At 40.0% G+C, this 25089-nt stretch overlaps 1 protein-coding gene across 1 annotated transcript in view; it reads right to left on the bottom strand.

Moving 5' to 3' along the window:
• The window catches only part of SOBP (sine oculis binding protein homolog), a 255682-nt gene that overhangs the window by 228679 nt on the left and 1914 nt on the right, over nucleotides 1–25089 (bottom strand). Inside the window, exon 2 of the mRNA XM_055000153.1 lies at nucleotides 4152–4290. Coding sequence (XP_054856128.1) covers nucleotides 4152–4290 — 139 coding nt within the window. The remainder of the gene's footprint in view (nucleotides 1–4151; nucleotides 4291–25089) is intronic.

Below are 25089 nucleotides of genomic sequence, written 5' to 3'. Positions count from 1 at the left end.
CCTGAAGCACTGGGCAGAAAAGGCTTGGCAGCCTGCCAAGAAAGCACACGTGGTGCTACCCAAGGGCCTGAAGCACTGAGCAGAGGAGGCTGCACTGAACAGAGGAGGCTGCCCAAGGGCCTAAAGCACTGAGCAGAGGAGGCTTGGCAGTCAGCCAAGGAAGCACAGGTGTGGCTGCCCAAGGCAGACAGACTAGCTACCTCAGGTGCGGCTGCTTGAGGCAGCCAGGGCCATGGCTAGAGGGCAAAGGAGGGGCATGGCTGGCAGATGGAGCCAGGAAGGAGTGAAGGGATATAAGGGAAGTCCACCCACAGGGTATAGTGGGTTGAGGAGGAGGAGGAGGAGGAAGAAGAAGAAGAAGAAGAAGAAGAAGAAGAAGAAGAAGAAGAAGAAGAAGAAGAAGAAGAGGCCAGCTGGCATGGAAAACAGCTGGGATTATGTCAGGTTGAATGGACCTGTGAGTGGACTGAGAGGGTGTGAGGGTGAGGTACACTCCACTCCTTCCACAGAGCAGGATCCAGCAGAGTCTCTGATGATACCCTAAGGCTGAAGTCAGGTATGTTGGAGCCTCACAGGGCTATGCCCATGGCCAAACCTGACAATTTTGAAGAAAGGAAACAGAATAAGTAGAAGTCTTTAACGGCAACCACACACTTACTATAACATCTACTTTAGCCCAAGAGGATTACTTAAAGTACAACCAACTTCAAAATGTAAGGAGTAATTTAAACATTATTTTACATGTTGTAAAGTCTCCAGAGCACCTATCTTTATCTACTGTCAGAGACAGGAAATAGACCATGGACAGAATCAACACTTGGATAATCTAAACATCTTACTATATGGTTGTTGTGGGTTTTCCGGGCTGTATTGCCGTGGTCTTGGCATTGTAGTTCCTGACGTTTCGCCAGCAGCTGTGGCTGGCATCTTCAGAGGTGTAGCACCAAAACAGAGCATGGTTTCCAGTTCTGAAAAACGCCAGGCTAACAAAACACTCTACACCTGACAATAGCCCTGCGGAGAAGACTAGCACATCAAGCACCAATTCATATGCAAAAGAACCTCCTCAGGATACAGTGAAGCCTCCCGCCATTAGCATTCCACACCCTGGGAAACTCTTACAGGAGGACTCAGCTCAACCCCACCCCTCCTGAGTAGATACAAATGACCTGCCAACACCTTTTCCACACTGTGACACTGAGAGATCTCCGTCTTTTGGTGCTACACCTCTGAAGATGCCAGCCACAGCTGCTGGCGAAACGTCAGGAACTACAATGCCAAGACCACGGCAATACAGCCCGGAAAACCCACAACAACCATCGTTCTCCGGCCGTGAAAGCCTTCGACAATACATCTTACTATATAATCCTGAATCACAATGTGCAAAATACATAGATAAATATACATATTTAATCTATACATTAAAATTATAATTCATATATATTATCATTTAACAATAAAATCAATGAAAATTGACAACACAATAAATACTTGGTTTTTAAAAAATAATAATTTCATGGGGCTCAGTGAGAGTGAGGACTCCTCGGAAGAAAAGGAGCCTCATGTAACCAGACAAGCCAGCCCTGATGCAGCTGAAGCCAGTAATCAGGAGGAACAGCTGCTGGCAGATCAGAGTCCATGACCAGCAGCTGAGCCAGAAGCCTGGACACCAGCTTCAATACCACCAGTGAAGCCTAGCCACCAATTGCCCAAAGTCCCCAGTCAGTAGCTGAGCCAGAGGCACCAATGCCCTCCAGCTCTAACACCATGGGCGAAGCACAGCCAAGGACACCCAGACCTCCAGCTTCACCCAGAGAGCGCCACAGACGAAAGCAATGTATGGAGCTGCAGGAGAGGCGGCAGAGAGCACGCCTCCTGGCCAGGCACCAGCTACTTGGGGAAAGCGATTGAGAGTGAGCACAGGATAGCTCCCAAGAAGCTAGCTGCAAGTCCAGCTCATCTATAAAACATAGCCACAGAAGACCAGGAGGCGTGGAAGCAACACATTGGATTTCTGCTCTGGCTGCAATCATGGCACTGAACCTTGCCTTGCCGCGTGATCCTTGGACTGTGCCTCAACTTTGTCTCTGTCTAGCTCTTGCTTTGACTGGCAACTGACCTTCGGACCTCCTGACCTGGCTTTTGGATTCTGGACTTTGGACTCACTCCTGGCTTGGGATTTGTGCTCTGACCTCAGACCAGACTTGGACTACTCTGCTTGGGCTGGCCCAGCCCCCGAAACATAAATTCTAAATATTAATATGTTTTTTATAATTATCTCCTTTCATCTGAGTTGCTATCCTGCTTATGGCAATTCATTAAAATAGCTTTCACATTTGTTTTGTCTGTACTTTTAGCGTCTCTCTACACTAGACATCTGACATGAAGAACACGTTGCAGGGTAGATGCAACGTTAGGGAAGGGTAGTTTAAAAAGACAGAGATGGCAGCAAGGCAAAGACTTTGCTATACACTGGAGCTGTGTGAAGAGGCTGTGAAATGCCAGAAGGGAAATTTCAGTCCATTGTAACCTCTCCAGGTCCAACCCTGGCTCTAAAAGGTAGCTCCAGCCCATTTCCATTCCTGGCCCTCTGGTTGCAATCCCACACAGTTTAGACTGGAGAGGTGAAATTGACAGAGTCTTTGGGGAGGCAAAGATGAAATTAACAAACCCTCTGAAGAGTGATCTCTGCCAGCTCTGTCTTTTTAACTACACTGACCTGCTAACATTGCATCTCCCTATACTTTACAAACATGCTCTGAGGCCTCTTGTGTAGACAGACTCTTAAAGTGACCTCATTATCAGCATAAAAGTGTTGCTTTCTCCCTATATATTCTGTAAAATAAATACTTCTATCAAGCACAGGCATCCAGCATATTCATTTCTATAAAAAACAGATAGTATGCACCATGTATTTTAAATGACACAGAAGATCCCATTCAGTTTAAAATATGTGAAAAATATTTGTTGTAGACAAGGCCCTTACTTTTGACTGCTCCTGTTCTGAGCTCTGACACTATCGTATTTTAGAATGATTTTAGGAAATTTTAAATGCTATTTTATGTAGCTGCTGTCTTGATGTAGGTTTTATATACTGTTTTTATTGTTTATTTGATTGTGTGTAACTGTTTTTACCAATTTTTGTGGCATTGTGAGCTTTAAAATCAAGAAACAGAAGGCAACAAATATTTTAAATAAAGAAATGTGGTCAGTATAAATTATATGCATTATAACTATATATATCTACTTCATAGTTGCCCTAAAATTCAGATTCTCAAACTCTCACCAACCATATGAGGAAAGCAATGATAAATAATTTATTTATTCAAAGGTGGGGGGAGCAGCTAACTGTCAATGACGGACAAAGGGGTGTTCTGACATGGAATGGTCAGTTGCTTAGAAAACTAAACAATCTGTAGCCAAGCAGCTGGAGTGAAGAAAAAAAATATCAACTGCAGGACAAAGAATAGGAATAGAGGTACTGGAGCACAGTGGAACTAAGGGAGTGGAAGCCCAAACACAAACAGATGGACAGAATAGTGTAGAAAAAGGTAATGAACTGAAAAAGGCACCTAAAGGAAAAGTAGGTAGAAAATGAGATTTGAGAAAAATGGCTGAAGAAATGGGGAAATGAGGCAAGACAGGTCGAATCAAGCAGTCTGGAAAAATTCACTGTACTTAAGATGGGGAAAATCTATATACAATGGAGATGAGAGAAAGGGGAAATGCTAGAAGGATAGCTAATAACAGGGATGACTAAAGGAACTGTGGACAAGAATGGCTGTAAAGCAAAACCTCTGAACCCATCTGTCATGGATACATGAAGGTGAAGAATGGAATCGCCAAAAAGAAAGTGAGACTGGGACAAAAACTATACATAGAGTAATACTTGTTTTCAAACAAAATGAATTCAACACAATAGCTACACCTAACAGAAAATCTAATTATTTCAAAGTATGTGCCTTTTAGTTACTTGTTGTTCAATACTGTACAGTGTTTTCCTGGATTCTGTCTACTGTTACAAAAGCACAAGCATTCCGCTTTAAATCAATGACAGAACAAACAACAAAACAAAATTTTTAACATAATTCTGGCTGATGGTTATTGTTAATCCTGTTTTGCATGAACAAAGGAACATTAAATGCCGTTACCTTTGAGAACAGAAATGTGCTGTCGGCTCTCCCCATCTGCAGGGTAGTTTCTGAATTCAATATCTTCTCCATCTTTTAATTCAACCTTATCATAACCGTACCAGCCAAGGAGCTCATTCATGGTGTTTTCTGCAAAGTTCTGAAAGAGAAAGATTGCCTACTTATTTATGCAATCAATAATCATTTGGGCCTAAGAGATGAATGCATAAATCGAAATCTATTTGCACTGTACCATGAAATACCAGGTTTGTCCCACCTCCTCTACACCAATGTTCATTTATCAAGTTACGTACAAGAAATGCAATGAATTTAAATCTTTGAATGACACATGTAATTATGACAGACCTTCGCAAATTTGCAATTTAAAGAAAAATATGAGCAGAAAGTGAGCTATTTATCATTTTTGCACATGAATTGCAAGTCAGTAATATTTTAGCACATATTTCCAAACAAAATTTTATATCCTGTGTTACCATAAAATATTTAAAGTCATCAGGAAAGCTATAGACAAAAAAAGATGTTTCTCAAGCACTAGTCAATCAATTTAATTATTATATAGCTATTCAAATTTGTACAGGCTACTGTATGAATATCAAAGATAGATAAAACAAAATAATGACAGATATTTTTAGAAGCCCAGCACTACAGAAACTACTTTTAATATTTCTCATACTGAAGTATCATATTTACTGATCATTTTAGGAATTCTATAGTAGCCAGTGGCCAAAATGGAGGTCAGCATAGTCTCCATGTGGACTGCAGATGTCAGGACTGCTGAATCAGGTTGGCTGAATCAGGCAGGCTTTCTTTTAGAAGTACACCATGAAAAAAGGATAGCATATTTTATTCCAAAGGCAGATTTTTAAGGCTTCATTGACCTTTGTCACTACTAGTATGGAAACACTTCCACATAGTAGATCCCATGCTATTTGTGGTAAATGTTCCAAGATAAGGAACCATATGAACAGAGGGCATCCATAGTCCTTCCCACATAGAAGCCTGATTGGAAATTAGGCCTAGAAGGTGATTGGGAAGATACAGTCAGGGCCAATTCACATGTTATAAAATCCATGTGGTGGAAACATAAAAGACAGGATTGGAATTCTATCCGCCCGCCCTGCAGTCCAGCCATCTCCTGAGCTGAAAGAGTTTATCTTGAAGGTGGTGTTGAGGACCCCTAGTCTGGATATCATTGCAGAGACTACCTTGTCAGGAATAGCTCAGAAATTCCAGGTCTCCATAACAACCTTGGACCTGTCTCAAGTCATATAGGGACTCCACACATTATATGGGTCACACTGTTCTGGATAGCAAGAAGGTGATCTGAAGGTAGGAGAACTAAAGATAGTTCCCTTGTCACAGACATAGATGCAGAGGAGTTAGCCGTGTTAGTCTGTAGTAGCAAAATCAAAAAGAGTCCAGTAGCACCTTTAAGACTAACCAACTTTACTGTAGCATAAGCTTTCGAAAGCTTATGCTACAATAAAGTTGGTTAGTCTTAAAGGTGCTACTGGACTCTTTTTGATTTTGTCACAGACAGATAACTACTTACTGAGGTTTAGAAATACAGGAATACCAAGACACTGCAGAGATGGGTTATCAATTAAGATGATCCACCCATGGAGTTCATGGCTCAAGTGGTTTCCAGATGGCCATAGGAAATTTTCCTGTTGATATGGAAGGTGCTCCCGTCAATGCCCTGGTTGACCTCTGGAATGAGGAAACAACTCAGACAGTTGACATGGTCGTTCCTAGGGGTTCTCTCTCATGCTTTAGAACCCAGGTAGCCCCTTGGTTTAATAAGCTATGGGCTAAGAAAAGGCAAGGGAGACAGATGGCTAGAGTGACAGTAGAGGAACACTTGTGATTAATCTGATGAGACATGGGCCAGAGCTCATTTTAAAGCCTACTCTAGGAATTTTGAGCCTCTAAAAATTTTGAGCCTAGCAAAATTAGGTATTATTTATTTATTTATGTCATTTATAGTCCGTCTTTCTCAGAGACTCAAGGCAGATTACATAGTGTGAGAGTAGTACAGTCAATTTCATTAACTAAACAATGCCATAATTCCATAATTACCCTTCGTGACCTAACCAATACTTTATCATAGAGTTAGGTCCCCAGAATGTAATCACAGTGATGCTGCCTACAGACCTGCTTTGAAGTCAGTTCTGGATTGACATAGTGAGATGGCAGATTGTTAGACTAGCAGGATAAAGGCAAGAGCTATCCATATCCAATGACTGTAAGCATTTATGCCTTTTCCAGTTGTTCTAAAATTAATAGAACACTTGTTTTAAACTTTCTTTAAAGAAAATGCATATTAGTAGAAGGTGCAGCATGGTTAAAGAAATCAGAGAAAGGAACAAATAAAAACGGCAGTTCTAGGGCAGCAGCAAGTAAATCTTCCACATGCACAAGGAACAATGTAACTCAAGCCTGTTAAAGGTTTGGCATAAAAACTGTTTTACATGAGCTGTTAAAGTGGAGGTTAAACAAACAGCAACAGGCTCAGAACCCTTTGATATTTGTATTTATATAAAGGTATATAACAATTACACTAATGTCTGAAAATGGTTGCCGAAGATGCTCCTGGGAGCACTTTCTTAATTGTATGGCACCTTTATAACAGAGTCTTGAGTTCAATTACATCCCCCACGCTGTGTAAGAGATACATGAAATGGGAACAATTGTCTGGGAATTTGGATTAAGATACTCTAAATGTAGAAGACACTCAGCTTTTCCTGTTAACACAGAATCTGGAGTATCAGTGGACATCTTGAACAACATTCATCCAGGCTGAATGAGGGCCAATAAACCCAGAAAAATCTGATGTGCTGTTGGTCAGTCAATGAAGTAGCTAAGGGTGCTCTTAAATCCACTGCCTATGTTTGGAGCCACAGCTCTCCTTTGTGGCATATCAACTGTCTTTTATCAACTCTAGTTGGTGTACCAGCTATAGCCTTTCCTTAAGAAACAAAATTCGGTTGTGAATAGCAACACAGATCCTTCCAAGCTAGATTGCTGCAGTATACTTCCCATAGGGCTGCCTTTTTAACAGTCTGGAAACTTCAGTTGAAACAAAATGCATTAACTAGGTTACTGGCTGACTTGAGTAGAACATACCACACCTAACTTTAAAGAAAACTACATTGGCTGATATTCATTTCTGGGCACAATTTTAAGTGATGGATCTTAATTTTAAATCCCTCAATGGCTCAAACCTGAAAAATCTCCTAGTCCCATTATCGACTTGGCTGTCCAATAACACAACATCTAAGGATCTGCTCTGTGTGCACCTTCTGACATGATAACTAGAGATGGGCATGAACAGTAATTTAAAAAAAAAGCCACAAACATCCCAATCTGCTGTTCACGAACAAGCTGTTTGTGTGAGGCCCCATTCTAAACAAACAGGTAGTCATTGCAAGCCTTGTTCGTTGCTGTTCATCAAGCCAGACAGTCTGGCACCTGCAATCAATTCCCTTGGCAGCTTAGGCAGAGATTGTCTGAACTCTGTCTGAACTGCTGTTGCCCTGGAAACCCCAATCTAAGCCCAATTTAGCTGGATAGGCAGGTCTTCCTTTCAAGTGTGGAGTTCCAAATTTGTTACAACAAGGTAGCAAAGAGCAGCGGGGAAGGGGGCTCCCAGCTCTGGCTTAGTTTGCAGACAGTAGAGAGGGAGAGGGAGAGAGTTTCTGTTGGCATTTTGATAGAGTGCATTGGAGCTTGAATTTTCTTTGTGTGGGGCGGGATAGGGATCTATCCCTTCAAGTTCCAGGGCTGCTGCCAGGCTCTGGGCCAAGCTATTATTTATTATTGGTACATTTCCTGCTGCCTGATCAGGTAAGGTTTCTGGGAGTGGTGCGGTAGGGATCTTGACTTGGATGATGGCTGGAGGAGAGCCTGCTGGCCCCCATGAACAGCCAGCCATGAACATGTTTGTGAACAGGGCCGTGTTCGTGGTTGTTCATGAGTCCCTGTTCGTGGATGGCAATGAACAACGAACACCATGTTTGGGGTTTTTTTGTTCGTTCCCATCTCTAGTGATAACTAGACACAGGATTTTTTAGTGGTGGAGCCTCAGCTGTGAAATGCTCTCTCTGCTAGGGATCTCTTTCCCCTGATGGGGGTGGGGGATCCCACGCTCCCATCCTCTGCCCCCCCACCACCACTCACCTAGCCAGCAGGGGAAAGGTACAGGGAATGGGCCCACAAACCCTGTAACACACACCCCTGCACTGTGGAGCACTTTCTTGTCAGCCAGGAATGACTTTCTCAGCGCAATAAGGAAGTGAAGGCTGCCGCACAGTGCTAAGTTGATAAAAATTGGCCCCCAATACTAGATTAGGGGCCGATTTTTATCAACTCTGTTCTGTGTAGGGGCCTTTACTTTTGTATTGCACCAGTAATGACATCACTCCCAGCATGACAAGGAAGCGCTTGGGAATGTGTGCTTCCTTTGCACATGCCTGGGGTTAGTACTCCCAATGCATATACCCCCCCAACTCCCTCCAGTCCCCTGGTTTCAGCTCTGGGGGACCTGGCAACCCTACTCTCGGCAGATATTTACCTGGTATCTAGTCAGCTATCCTTTAGGATATATAAAAATGTTTTTATTACTTACTAGGTAGGGCCTTTTCTTAATTTTATGGGTAAAATCCAAAGGTGCTATTCTGTTGGCATGAATGGTAGCTATGCAAGTTGAATAGCACTTCCATAGGTGGGGGGACAATTTTTGCTGATTTCTCTACCACTGTTCCTGCTCCCTTAATACACTGAATTGGGGGGGGGGGGTCAGTGAGCTACAACCGGAGATGTCACACACTGCAAGCATCATCCAACTGTCTATGTTTTGTATCCAATCCAAGATGTTTAGATGATTCCCATAAATGGTTTTTATTGCTACCAAATTTGCTGGAAATTGTCTTATTGGATTGGATATATTGTGATTTTGTTATTATTATTTGTTCTTCTATACTTTCACAATTTTTGTATCTGCAATTATGGTATCTCTGCTGCTATCTTAACCCTGCTATTTCATTGATTTTACTTTTATGTTATGTGTTTTATGCATTTTTGTGAATTTTAGTGTATGTTGACCCATGTCGTAAGCTGCCGCAAGCATTTATGTAGAGAAATGACAAATAAATAGATATCTGATAAAAATTTAATAATTCAAAAAGAATAAAGTGTTGTATATCCAGACACTGACGTTTTCCCACATTCTTCTTCTTCCCACAGCCCCATCCAACCCGCAGAAAGGTCTTTTCTATGCAGAAGAACGGTTATAAGACCAGACTGAAGAGTAACAAGAGGATATAATTTTCTCAGTGAAACAAAAAAAGTAGGAGGAACTATAACCACTTCTTTCATTCCAGCCCCTCAACCAGTGAAGCTTTTCCTGTGTGCAGGGTGGGAGGGGGTAAGCATGAGCCAAAAGGAAGAAGTGGGGGTGGGGAATGGCATGAATAGGAAGAAGGCTCAGTCAGATGGCTGAGGGGGGGGATTATTGGATAGTAAGGAATGTGGAGTCAGAACAGGAGGCAAAGCAGGAGACAGTGGAAGGAGAAATGAGATTTTCCTGTCCCCACAAATCCTCACAAGGACGCTTATGTATGTCCACATGGGTATGGGTCCTTATGGGAATGTTCCATAATGTTAGTGGGCAGTCTAAAGAAGAAAGTTTTGGAAAAGCAACACAGTTGTATGAGGAGTACTGCAGCCCTTACACAATTACTATGAAAGGTATGTATTCAAATTAGAATGAGGGACAAGAAGCAAGAGTTTGTTACCTATTTGAAAATAAAATGTCATTCCTGTGAAAATGGAGCATTAACAGATTATCTTATTAAAAAGCAAACTGTCAAGGGATGCTGCAATAAAAGCACATAAGCATTTACTAAGGTCATGTACACACAGGTTGTTTTCCTTGACTTAGATGCTATTGGGAAGTAGATTTTTCTCCTCACTTTCTTCCAGTATCATGATGTTTTTATGTATCTGCCAGGTTTTTACTGTCTTTCTTGCAATCCTTCCCAGACATAATTTGATGTGATGTTTTGGGAAAGACTGCAACACAGAGTCTCTCTAAACAAGACACCTCAGCACGTTTGTCAAGTGCAGAGAGACACACAATGTTAGCCGGGAAGTGCAGTTTAAAAATACAGAGCTCTGATGACTCCTCAGAGGGTTTGTTAATTTCATCTTTGCCTCCCAGTAGGCTCTGTCAATTTCACCTCTCCAGTCTAAAACTGTGTGGGATGGCAACCAGAGGGCAGCAAGGAAAGGAAATGGGCTGGAGCTGCCTTCCAGAGCCAGGTTTGGATCTGGAGAGATTATAATGGGCTGAAGTTTCCCTTCTGGCATTTCACAGCCCCTTCACACAGCTCCAGTGTATAGCAAAGCCTTTCCATGCCAATGCCTCTGTCTTTTTAAACTGCCCATCCCAGCTATCATTGCATCTCCCAACATGTATTTTTCACATCATATGTCCCATGTAGAGACTCACAGCCAGGGTGGTACCATGTGGACAATACCATTTCCCCTCCCCAGACCCCTCCAGCAGCCTTTTCCCCCAGGCACTAGAGAGCATTTTAAATATCAACAACTGAGTTATCTTTATAGCTCTAATAAGAGTCTGTTATTGAGCTCTTTGAATTCCCAGTCTTTAGCTTCTTTTATTACTGAGATATAAGGTAAAAGACATAGTTCCACCACATAAGGACCAGATAGTTACTTTTTAAAAATAAAATTGTTAATTCGGAGAACCTGATAGAGTGCTATGATGCTATGCTATAATATCAACTGCTAATTTAAAAAAACTGGGAAAAGCCGCCCCCCACCAGTGGTGTGGAGGTGAGTGGTCACTGCAGGGGACTACAGCAAGGAAAATGTGGGGAAATCTACCATGTGGAAGTCCCACTGCTGCTGCATTGTATCAGCTGCTGCAGCAGCAGCGGGGAAACCACACAAGTTCATCCCTGTGTTGAAAATACCCAGAAGAGATGACAACAAATACAGGCTGGATCCAGTTAGGTGGGTGGTTGTGTTGATCTGCAGTAGAACAACAGGAATTGAGTCCAGTGGCACCTTAAAGACCAACAAGATTTTCAGTGCAGGCTGGATCCATGCATTGTTGAATATCATGCTCTTGCAGCCCTATAGTGATCATTCTTAACTAGATGATTTTTCCACACAGGGAAATCCAGTTGTAAATGTTTCTTACAGCATGATGGTAGTGCAATATCCAAAGATGCGTGGACATACACACTGTAATCCATATATGTCAAGCAGGAGAAGTGAAAGAAAATACATGTTCTCTTCATAACACATAACGTACCTGTGATACAATTCAGAAATAAGCAATAAGAATGTTTGGAGATACAACCGCAGGTACAAAAGCATATGCTGGAGATGTGGTGAGTGGCAACCGATGTGAAAACTATCAGTGCCAGAGATGTGTCCAAACTTTGTACACATCTCTATAAAATGCAGCAGCCCATCTAACCATTATTCTAAAATAGTTGCAGAGTGAGAACTTTGCAAGTGAAGAAAAAGAGGTATTTGCATACCATCAAAAAACAAACCCACTAACCCAAAAACTGGATAAACCAAGCACAGGTATCACAAGATAGAAACAAAACGATTACATACAAAAACATAAATATGGGGATGTAATAAAAGGTACATATTAAAGACTCTAATGTGTCCTTAAAAACTAAAGCAGAGAAAAAATCCAGGGAGGGGATAATGTTTTTATATCTAATGTGAAGAGATCATAAATCTGGCTACTATACTTGTAAAACCACCATTCCTACACCTGAACAACTGTGAAAAGCTTAGGCTGAATTTCTTATGACCAAAATTATTGACTTATATTAGGTCCTGTAAAGGTCAAATGAGTTTTCCAGTAAAGGACGAAATCTGGTGAATGGGGGTGTTATACAAATGTCTCACAAGTCTTGACTACAGGAAAAACTTCAAACATGACAGCAGAAGGTAACATCAAAGAAAAAAAGAAACCAATGGATAGACCTCTCTGCAAATAATTGTAGAGAAGGGACTATGGTTGTGCATGGATTGTAAGGAGCCAAACAAAAATGTAAAGAAGGTTCCATTTATTTTCAAGAAATGAAATACTGTTCAAATTTACTAAGGACAGAGTGACCTCTGAATTTTACCAGATGAATCTAAGATTTAATCCATAGTAAATACATCTAGCCAAAAAATGGAATTTAAAGATTTTTAAAAATGTCAGTTCTTTTTCACAAATTCATTTCTAATTTTCCAGAATGCACAGCTCCTGAGATATCTTCACCTCAAAAAACAATGAATGGGAATGGATGCCAGAGCGTTAATTTCACTGATCTAAAATAAACTCTGGTAACAACCTTGGTACAATTTTGATCCACTGAAGGAACTCAAATTTTTCACATATAACTCCAAAGGAAGACTAAACAGTACAGTTATAGCATCATAAAACAGATTGCTTGCAAATTCCTATAGACACAGAAATCATTTCTGCAAACAGATAAATAGTGAAATACTACGCCTAGCCTTTGTATCTACCAGTTTTTATTATTTTCTTTATAATCACAGCTTCAAGAATAAAATTCTGGGAGAAGTAACTTCATGCATACAAAAGTCCTCTGATTTTCTATACTGGTAAATTGAAGACCCTTATTGTAGACTTATAGAAAGCTACTATGAACAGAATGGATAGCTTCCCTGCAGGTTTACAGTATACCAATATGGAAGATTACTGAGTATGGTTGCCAGCCTCCAGGTCGTGGCTGGAGATCTCCTGGAATTACAACTGATTTCCAGGTGACAGAGATCAGTTCCCCTGGAGAAAATGGTGGCTTTGGAGGGTGGATTCTATGGCATTATACCATTCTGAGGCTCCTCCCCTCCCCAAACCCCACCCTCTCCAGGCTCTACCCCCCCCCCTCAAATCTCCAGGAATTTCCCAACCTGGACCTGGCAACACTATTACTGAGGCACCTCAAAAATCTGATGGAGAGGAAATCACTTTAGCATAAACATGTCTGTTAGCAAAATCAATATAACAATTCTTTATCATTTATTGTTGTTTATCATTGAGAAAAAGAATGGGTACCATAGAGATAGCTGTATCAGAGTTAACACACCTTACACCAAAGGAGTCTAAACTATGGCCCATGAGACACCATAGTCCATGGACTATTTTCATCTGGAGATACAAAAAAACAAAAACAAAATGTGTCATGGCAAGTACTTGGGTTAGTGGGGCTGTAATTGCTTAAGATGTGGCATGGGAGCAGCCAGCTCACAGCATAATCCTAAGGAGGGTTGCTGGGTTTTGCTGTCAGCCACTTAAGCAGAGCTTCAGTCCTGCCTGTAAGAGTTTTTCTTTAAAGAATCATATAAACAGTAAATGTATTTAAACATATATACACATAAAGCTATGAACATTAATATAATGTGATGTGGGGGGAAGCTGGTTCCCGTGGCTCCCAAAAGCCGTAAGAGGCACGGCCGAAGACCTGCTTAAAAGGGCAGAGGAAGGAAAGATGGACAAGACAGACAGAGAGAGCCCAGAAAGGGGGGAAAGTATTTGCTTTTACACTGAACAGATTCTGTACCACTCAGTATAAAATATCACAGAATGACCTGAAAATAAATTTTTTAAAATATTGCCAAACTAATAGCCCATAATGCAAACAAAAGCCTTTTTAAAAGGAACCTCTGTTTTGTTTGCTTTCTTTCTCTTTTGCTTTTTAATATTCAGCCCGATGAAAACTTCCGAAGAGCTGGAAAGCTTGCATACCATGTTGTATTATCTTGGTTGATCTTAATAAAAGATATTTCATGGCTTTAGATGTAAGTTTTTTAAAAAATACAATGCTTTAGATTTCTCTCACACATAAACTGAAATCTGAACAATCTTTTCAAGGACTCCTTTCATTTCTCTTCAAGACCCTATGTTATCATGGCCCAGGCCACTAAATGGTTTCTATGGCCATTTTCACATTTCTTACCAGCCACGGAACTTAGCGCAAAGCTCCCAGAACAAAAGCGTCTTCCTGGCGCAATCTCCCATCATAACTCCGGTTCTCACGCGAAATTGTGCCAGGAAGACGCTGTCATTCCAGGAGCTTTGCGCAATGTTTCGCGGCCAGTAAGAAGTGTGAAAATGGCCTACATCTCAGTGGGGCCCTCCGACCAAAATGTCTGGTCAGCCCTAACTAGAGCAACCTTATAGGCCTGTTTTGAAGCCAAGTTCTGGACTGAAAGGCTGACAGCAGAGCTGACCCATCAGCATCCAAAAACACTAAACTCTTATTTCTCTTTTGTTGTCCTATAGTTAATAAAGTATTCTAAGCAGGCTTCCTTTTTAAAGATGAAAACCTGAAAGTCTTACTAGCATTGCTGTGAAAATAAAATGATTTAAGGCTGCAGTGTAAATTACAGCATGTAAGCCAGTTTAATACATACCCTACACTTTAGACACTCTCCTACTGCATACTCCAGCCTTGGTACTATAAAGCTTTTACACTTAGACCAAACCATAACTTGTGAATAGCCTCAATGAGTTCACTGACAGCATTTGGATTCTTAATGTTAACCATATGCTTAGGAATATTTCATGACCAAGAATACAGTCACCAAAGGATCATGCTTACACTTAGTGTAATACACTAACCTAACCAAGTCAGATGTGAAAAATAAAGACAAGTCATATGAAATCTTCCATCAGCATCACTTTTAGCTGGTAAGCTAATTGCACTCTGCTAAAACAATTAACATCTTCTCCAAAACATCATTCATTTCTTCACTTCTTTTTTTTAAAACATATGATTCAGGAGCCTAGACTCTACAGTGTTCCTAGGAACACTTTCCTGGAAGTAAGCCCCACTGAATTAAAAAAAAAGGACTTACTTCTTAGACATCCTGCTTAGGATAAAATGGAAGTGAACAATTTGAGCTATTTTGGGTCCCCATTTGAAAAGATGGTGGGGTATAAATGAAATAAATGAATAAATAGTTCCCTTAGATGCAGAAACTTCCACAAGTTTGCATCGAAAATAAATTGAACTGTAACTAATATAGTTTGCAACAGATATACATGATTTTTAGTTTGAGCAGCTAAACATTAAAATAGATCACAACAGAGAGAACCACATATATCCAGCAGAAGTTTTGAGTAATTATTTTTATACAACAGAATTTTACCTCACTTTGCATCAAGTTTTCAGTATGGTATGTGTGTAGGGGGCAGTTCAGATATCCTGCTATTGATGGAAATACACCCTGATATAGCTCTCTTGCTTGTGGCTAATAAAGAAGACAGCAATTCTAAGCATGTCTACTCAGAAGTAAGTCCCATTTTATTCAATAGAGTTTACTCCCAGGAAAATATTCTTAGTATTGCTGTCTTTATCTGAAAATCTACTTCTTAAGATGCAATTAAACACAGATGATTAAACACATGACTATTTCTTTGGTAAGACATTCAGAAAAACTTTGCAAGCTGGTTTGTCACATTCAAATTTGGCGATAAAATAGGTACGTGGCTATTAATTACTGAGTGACACTTGCATGAATTAATGTATATCTCTTAAAAGTAATGTCAGTCATACCTCACAGTCATACAACATTTAAGATGTCTATATGCAGATTTCTCCCAAGCCTCCTCCCTAAAAAGTGACAACTTTGATTTTTAACAGATAGACAGATTTAAACTTTCAGCATCACCAAACATATTCAGGAATTATATCTCTAAGAGAAAATCTGTATAAAGTATGCTATGTTTCTGGTACCAGTTAAAATATATAATTGTTTACCTAGGCTTCCTGTTGATTAGGGTTTTTAATGTAAATTTTTATGCTGGTACTTTATATTGTTTATATTGTTTTAACTCCATGTTAGCCTCCTCAAGCACTTTTGATGATGAGAGATGGATGGAAATTATTAAAATAAATACATAAACACAAGAGGAAAATACGTAATATGGCTGAAAGCTCACATGTGGACAAAAGCTCCTAATTATATAAATAAACAAGCAATAAAAATATTGCTCAAGGAAAAATTGAGCCTTGAAAGCTCCTCTGCACAGCATCAAAAATGTTAAGTGATCATGGACAAAGTGGAAGCACCACAAGTGGGGCCAGGAAGATTGTGAAATGGAAACAAATCAATTTACTAGATGAAAATATGAAAAAAAGAAGACCCATGCTATCCTGACTTATGAAAAAGAAGAAAATTTGAGAAGCTAAAGAAACAACCAAAATACCTTAATTCCTCCCTTGGGAACAAGAGTGAAGAAAAGAAAAAGAGAATAAATGTCACTGAACCTTGCCAGCTCAGAAAATAAACCATTTATTCAGATATTCATCCATAGTAACATCACAAAACATTGCTAACAAATCTCAAATTGTCTCTGTAAGAGTCGAGTCACTGTAATACCTGCAATCTGAAATTGTAGTGTCATTTCAGTGCTAATCAAGGTACTGTGATAGAATGAGTACCAGTTAAAGTTTGCTGTAGCATCACATTATTAAGACCAAGAAGCACTAATAATTCAATTCTCCTCTCAGCCATAAACTAACTGGGTGCTCTTAGACTATTCTTTCAGGCCTATCCTCCTTTGAAATAGGGGGGCAGTAATACCCATTATAGCCACCTCTTATATGGCTGCAAAGATTCATGTAATAATGCATATGAAACATTTCTATCTTTCCTTCAGAGGGCATACACAGAATTTCTAAGTGGGTCTCCCATCCAGGAACTGACTAGACTGGTATCTACTTGACTTCAACAGCACTGTTGCACCAGTTGCCTACAACATTTGAAAAATTACTATAAGTGTTAAATATTGTCATTTGTTCCTTTCTTTCAAAAAGTTCTCTTATCCAATATTAATTAATAGTAAAAGGATATGCCACAGTATAGTTCTAAACAATAGTTTATAACACCATCACTATCACTATAATATTAACAGTCCCAAATTGGATTAGTTGAGCTTCAAATATGCTGAATAATCTACATCATCAATCATTCTATTCACTTCATTCCAATGTGAGCTATGACAAGCTTCTAATAAGGCCCACAGGGCTCTAATGGAGATATTTATAATCCAGTATGCTTAGGTGATCCAGAATGCATTAAATGGCATTCCAGAACAATGTGGAATATCACCCATTAAATAGCTCTCTGTATGTTGACCTTTTATGATCATGCAGTAAAGGCCCAGAAAGACTTGAATTAGCAGATATGATTTTATGGATGGAATACTTAACTACAACTGCCGCAACTTGTGTTTAGCATTTATTTTGTGCCTGAGCTGAGGTGAGGCTTGGATGTTATAAGATAAACTTTGTAGAAAATTCTGAGCTACTGAAAGAAGGGAAATGATTTAATAAGCCGGGAGGAGGCTCCTCTGCTTACCTACAGGGGAAAGTATGGGGGGGAAGCATACAGACAGAATAAAGAGGAAGTGATGAAGGACATGGCAATTGATGGAACTTACACACAAGGCTTTTTTCTGGGAAAAGAGGTGGGTGAACTCACTGGCACCATATGTGCGCGCGCAAAGCACATGCACACTCCTAGGACCATGTGATGATGTCACTTCTGGGAGGCCAGGCTTAGCTCTAATCAAGCTGGCTGGGTTTAAATGTCCCTTTCTGTGCCACTGCACAATAGCATGGAAAGGGGCATTTAAACCCCAGCTTCACTGCCTGGTGGGGACTTCCCGACCAGGCACCTGAAGCGAGCCGGCTGGGTTTAAATGGTAGCAGAGAGGGGTGGAAGGAAGAGAGAGACAAGGGGAAGGGGCATAATGGGGGAAAGAGACTGAATGGGCTGGGAGCACGGAGGTAAAGAGATGAAGAATGGGGAGGTTAAGAGGGAAAGAGGAGAGGAGGTGGCGGAGAGGGGGAACAAGGGGAAGAGAGAAAAATGGAAGGCGACAAGGAAGGGTTTATGGGGGGAAGGAGACAGAATGGAGTGGGAACAGAGAGGTAAAGAGATGGAGAATGGGTGAGTGGGTTAAGAGTGAAAGAGTGAAAGGAGGTGTCGGAGAGAGGGAAGGAGGAAGGGACAGAGAAAAGAGAGGAAGGGGACAAGGAAGGGTTAATGGGGGAAGGAGACAGAATGGAGTGGGAACAGAGAGGTAAAGAGATGGAGAATGGGTGAGTGGGTTAAGAGGGAAAGAGTGAAAGGAGGTGTTGGAGAGAGGGAAGGAGGAAGGGACGGAGAAAAGAGAGGAAGGGGACAAGGAAGGGTTAATGGGGAAGGAGACAGAATGGAGTGGGAACAGAGAGGTAAAGAGATGGAGAATGGGTGAGTGGGTTAAGAGGGAAAGAGTGAAAGGAGGTGTTGGAGAGAGGGAAGGAGGAAGGGACGGAGAAAAGAGAGGAAGGGGACAAGGAAGGGTTAATGGGGAAGGAGACAGAATGGAGAGTGAACAGGGAAGTAAAGAGATGGTGAATGGCTGGGTGGAATAAGAGAGAAAGAGTGAGAGGTGATGGCAGAGAGGGGGGAAAGTGAAGGGACAGAGAGAAGAGGGGAAAGGGGACAAATGAGGGTTAATGGGGGAAAGAGACTGAATAGGCTGGGAATAGAGAGGTAAAGATATGGAGAATGGGTGTGTTGGTTAAGAAGGTAAGAGTGAGAGGAGGTGGTGGACAGGGGGAAAGAGTAAAAGAGTGAAGAGATAAAGGGGTTTAAAGGAATTAAAAGACAGAATGGGTTCAGGACAGGGAAGTACAGAGATGGAGAATGAGTGGGTGGGTTAAGAGGGGGGAAATGACACAAAGTGAGGGGGGAAAGAGTGGTGGAGGAAAGACAGATGGGGTGTTAAATGAGGAAAGAGACAGAATGGATTAGGAGCTTCCCTCCTCCCAACCCTTTCGGTCTCTTTTCCCCTTTAACACCCTTCTCTCTTTCTTCCACCCCTCCACTTTTCCCCCTCTCCACCCCTCCTGACACTCTTTCCTTCTTAATCAGTCCACCCACCTTTCTGATTCCTTACCCGCTCTTTGCCTCCTTGACCCAAATCCATTCTGTCTCTTCCCCATTACCCCCCTTCACTCTTTCCCTCTTAACCCATTCTCCATCTCTTTTCCTCTCTCTCCTCAATCCATTCTGTCTTCTTCCCCGTCTCTTCCCTCCACCCTTTCATTCTTTCTCCCTTTCCTCCGCCTCCTATCACTCTTTACCTCTTCACCCCTCACCAATTTTCCACCTCTTTTCCTCCCTCTACTCAATCCATTCTGTCTCCTTCCCCCTTGTCTCTTTCCTCCACCCCTTCACTCTTTCTCCCTTTCCTCCAGCTCATGTCATACTCTTTCCCTCTTAACCTACCCACCCATTCTCCATCTCTTTTCCTCTCTATTCCCAGCCCATTCAGTCTCATTCCCCCATTATGACCCCCTCCCCTTCTCTCTTCTGCTGCCCAGGCAGTAGAAGCCAGCAGCTGGGTTAAAATGTCCCTTTCTGTGCTGCTGTGCAGCGGAATGGAAAGGGGCATTTAAACCCCTATGTCAGCTGGAGCAAGGAGGGGATTCTAAAGTTTAAACTCCCTCCATTGCTCCAGCTGACTGTTGGCAGTCAGTTGCAGCAACGGGAGGGATTTTAAAGTTTAATGGTCACGTGACCATTTTCTAGAGGTGCCAGAACGGTGTTCTGCCATGTTCTGGCTGAAAAAAGCCCTGCTTACACACAATAGACAGAGAAAGGTGATGTGTTAAGACAGGTCCTTCCAGGACAACGTGAGAAGCCCAAGCAATGTGACAGGTGCTGTAACAGCTTCCACGCCAGCACAACATAAAAAAGGAACCATAGCTAAAGGAAAGAAAGTAGAGGGCCTTAATACATAAAGTTAGAAGCCAGAGACTGATAACAAGAAATCAGTGAAGACACTTGCAGAGAGTATAAATTTGAGGAAGGCAGGTGAGAAAGATCCTGCTAGCAGCAGCTGAATACCTGGGCCTAAGTTTGTTTCTCCTCTAATTGTTTGATTATCGCCTACATATGACCAGAGGCACATGCCCTGCAGTGTGAACAAAAGGGCTCTTAGCCCTTGACTCACACAGCCCGTAATCCACAGGCTGAGGCTTGTGTTAGGCAGCGCAGTGGATTGGAACCACCCCAGGATAGGTTTGTGTTTTCTCCATTTGTTCTGTTTAAATACTGTTTAAATTGGTTGCAATAACTGTATGTTGGAATTTTCCATAAGCCTCTTTGGGTCCCTTTGGAGAAGAAAAGTGGCATAGAAGTGTGCAAATAAATAAATGAACCATAATAATGGAGGAGAAACTAAGACCGATGTGAAGAGACATGGGTAGCACTGGAAAGCCATGATCATAAAGACATCAACAGAAGGCATTTTCTTTTCTCATTTGAATTTTAAAAAAAATAAAGATAACCAAGTTCAGAAATAAAGTTATAAAAAAACCCAAAAGTTCAGGCATTTAGAACATCTGAAACAATAAAGAAAATGATATTTCTGCGCATGAGACAGATGCATTCATGGCCTGCCCAATGTATCTTTTATTAGGGGATATGGAACACTAAGGAAGCTTGAAGTTCCATCACCTGTCTTTTCAGAAAGTTCTGAAAAGGCAAGCAGAATTAGAAAATTAATGAACCCAAAAACCAAGCTCACTTAGCCTATGGTGACTGGGGGAGCATCAGGAACAAAAGCCATCAAAGGAGACAGAGGATTAACTGGAGAAAGATATCTGGGTAAGCCAATGTATCAAAAAAAGAGAGATAAGTCAAGGAGTATAATATGAACAATCAAAGATCAAGGTGGAAAGATTAAGTATGAGCTCTAAGAGAAGACAAAGACCAAATATTTGAAAAATCCACCAAAAGCAATACCAGTTGAGTGGAATGGATAAATGGGATACGGCAAAAATAATGCTGAGGAAAGAAGCAAAAGCTACAAGTATAGACACTGTCTCCAAAAAATGGAGAAAGTGAAGAAGATAGCATGGTACATGGATGAAAGAATGTCAAGGGAGGTTATTTTTTAAAGTTGGAATAGATTTAAGCATCCAAAAGCAGAGGGAGAAGACAATGGACAGAGAAAAGCAAAAACAACTTCAAAACATAAAACATCAAGAGTTGCAGTAAATGAACTATTGAGGAATAACACAGAGAACACTCAAAGAATAACTACAGCTGCCATCTTAAAAGAACAGAAAATAATTTTGCTTACATTTCTTAATACTATGATAACTAGAGAGTCCTATGGGTTTTTTTGCTGTATTTTCACAGTGATAATTTCAGAGCTGCGATTACAAAGGTTCAAATATAATCAAATAGTTGAAGTGAAAGAATCATTAAACTCAGGTTCCCTGGACTAACAAAGCAGGTGATTGCTTGTGTGAGATCAATTATTTTTGTCATAGAAGCAAACTTAAAAATACTTCATTCTACAGATCAATCTCATCAACTTCTAATGGGATAGTGTTACAATGTATTTTTTTATTATGTTCAGCCTTAAAAAGGTAAGATCACCATGTGCATTATTATAGTGCATCTTTTTATTGGACCATGTAATGCACAGAGATAGATCCTGTCAGGCTGGTGCAGAGTCATACCACATTATTCTGAATATAAAAGACATGGTATTTGGAATGAGACTTGAACATGTATAATGGTTGTTTTTTCTTTTATGACACTAAAGCATAAAATGATATCAGAAAGGTTTTTATTTATATCATTCTGTATATTGAATACATTTAACTGCAACATAATGCAGAGAATTTAGGATTTAACCCTGCACAATATACTATAGATTTTTCACACCAATGTGTTTATCTGCATTTCTGTACGGCATTTTTTCTGCTACAAATTAAGAAGTAAAAACAGACAAATGCAAGTAGGAAACAAAAATTAGGTTACTCTGATAAGACGTGTCTGATAGTTATGTTAGTGAATGCTTATTTCAAATTTTGAAAAAATTGGAGTGGATCTTTTATTTCCTTGCATAAGCAACCCACCAAATAACAAGCACATTTATCTCAAGCTAATGAAGGAAATTAAAATTGTATTATCTATGATATGATCCCATCATCTGAGTTTCTTGAAATGTTAGATTTTAAGATTGCTAGTCAGTACTGTCAATGAATACATACAACATTCTATAAGTATACCTAGTTGATAGGGTTATATCAATTTTCTAATAGATACTTCCACCTAAGTACTCAAGGGGATAGAGAGGTGCTTTTCATACAGAGGAATTACAGGTGTTCTTTAATTTCAGAAAATCTCTGAAAAATGTAAAATTACTGCGTATTGTATAAGTTTTCTTTAAAAATGTCTATACTCCCATTTGCTATTCAGAGGATGATTTATTTTTATAGAAAAAATGAAAATGTATGTTTTCTTCTGCAGTCATGGCTATTGTTTCTAATTTTCACATGATGACAATCATGTTTCCAAAATGCAATATAAATACTCTAAACAAATAATGTAAGGTTTTTTCAATGATTTTGCCATTAAACTGATGGAGGCATCAGAAATGAAAACCATTTTAATTACAAATTTCTTATTAAAGTAAGTAGATAGGTAAGTAAGTTGATAGACAGATAGATAGTAAAAGGTGTACATAGACAGCTCCGTGAAATTATAACACAAATAAATCAGTAGTCTTGCAATTGCAAACAAAGTAGATGTGTACATTAATTCAGCACAGTTGTTTAGAAAAACTTCCAGTAGAATGTACAACATGCCATCACATTAATTCATTCATATGCACTTTAATTATGTTTGGTTCAAAGCATTTCTCACATTCCTTGATAGTGTTAAATTTGTGTGTGACCATCATACTTTTAATAAGAATCAATGTTACTGAAATTAGTAAGACTTCTTAGGAGGAAATTGGATTGTGAGTTCAGAATTCTAATTTTTAGATGGAATTATACATAGATCTGTAAAGTTTGTCTACCTGGATTTGTTTTGATTATTAAAAATGAATTAGTTTTCAAAATGAGCTAGCATCTCCTGAAAATGACTTGATCTTATTCTCAAATATGAGCATTATCGTGTAACATAATATATACTAAGCTGTAAATTTACCTAACTACAAACCAAGAAAACATTGTCAGTTTTAAGACTATCCTTTTTTCTATTAAGCACAAAGCGAGGAAGGAAGGAAGGAAGGAAGGAAGGAAGGAAGGAAGGAAGGAAGGAAGGAAGGAAGGAAGGAAGGAAGGAAGGAAGGAAGGAAGGAAGGTCATAGTAAACAAAACATTTATGTTAGAAATTTTCTATGAATTTTATTGAAATTCAATATAGACAAAAATGCAACCATGTACTTTTGGGATACAATGCTGGAGCATGTTGAAATTTGTTACAACTGTCATGTACATTAGGCTGCTGATAACAAAAATGAAACCTAATATATGGCATGATAAAACTGCAAACAAAATCAGTTTCCAGTCATCTTAAAACTGAGTGGCCAATAACATTACTGATATATCATAGGATAAACTAGCCGATTAGTTTCTCCATCATTATTGAACAAATATGTGATTCTTTGAAACAACAAATCTTTTAAGGAAATCTGTGTGATGAGGTAATTTTATTACTCATTCATAGTGCCTTGCATTTGCTGTACTTAAAATAGACACTTGTACCCAGTGGCTTTTTATTACTGGAAGGAGGGTGGGGAGAGGGAATCACATACACGCCAGCCTTTTTCTTACTCCTAGCAAATGGAAGCAATTCAATCCAGCATAGGCTGAAATCTGAGTAGGTCACTGTACACCATGATAAAATTCCCTAATCCCTGAGCCAAAGTTCCCCGAGGGGGCCCTCCTACTAGTCCCTCACTTTCCAACCTGACTTTTCCATTCCCCCCCACACCTTCTCTCTCTTCTTTCCCTCCCCTTCATCTCTTTCATTTCCCCCTACCTTACAGCCTTGATATCTGATCTGCTGCTAGGATTCAGGTTACAGTTTTTACAGCTTAGGCTGTCTATTGCTGTATACATTCCTTTCTTTCTGCTCTGTCGTGATTACTTACCAGAGCTTATTTTACACTGGTCCAGATGAAAGCAGTTCAGATGAAGGGAAGCAGTCAGGCTGTTTGAACAGTTTAGATATGTACCTACACAAGGGCACATTGTGTTCTCTATGACATTTTGTTGCATACATTTTATACAGTATAACCAGTTTGTTATGCTACAGTATTCTTCAGCTTGCATTTTCAGGAAGAAATCTCTACCATATATATTCACATCTCCTCAGTAAATGAAGTAGTATTACTGGAAGGGCATTAACCCATCCACATTTCCATATTTGCAATGCACCAATATCAAATAAAGATACGAAACTGCTTAAAACTTTCGTTAGATAGATTGTTATGGGAAACCCACCAATCCTATTAAAAACGCAATCTCAATGCTTAATAAGATAACTGCTCTGGTATGTGGTCTAGGCTGCCTGAAAGCTCCTCTTGTTATTCACCTTTCAACTCCCCTGTACCAAAAAAAACCCCCTCCTATAAAAACTGTCTCCAAAGCTACATCAGTCCACAACTTGGAATTCAATTACTCATATACCTGATTTATTTATTTATCTTACAGCTGTTAAACCACTAGCAGAGTTTAGGAAAGACTAATGCTTAATATCATAAATGTGGGGGGGTTTAAGTATAAATTTTCCTAGTTTCACACACACAGTGTTGTTTTTGTTTCTTCCTTGCCATTTCAGACAAACATCTGTTATACTGCAGAAGAACAACTATCTCCCAAACCACCAAGTGTGCCTGCAGCCAAAGTAAACAAAACAAACCCAGAGGATCCAGCACAGTCAGCCTTTATATCCAGCCAGGATAACATTTCACATGTTTTGATTAAAATTAGCTAATTTGTAATCTTAGAACCTATGAAACTTAAAAACTGCAGTCCACATAGATCACTTGAAGCAGTGTCTT

Source organism: Eublepharis macularius, chromosome 1, assembly GCF_028583425.1.
Source record: "Eublepharis macularius isolate TG4126 chromosome 1, MPM_Emac_v1.0, whole genome shotgun sequence".
NCBI lineage: Eukaryota > Metazoa > Chordata > Lepidosauria > Squamata > Eublepharidae > Eublepharis > Eublepharis macularius.
Note: the sequence above shows the minus strand (reverse complement) of the source record. Positions and strands in the feature narration are given on the sequence as shown.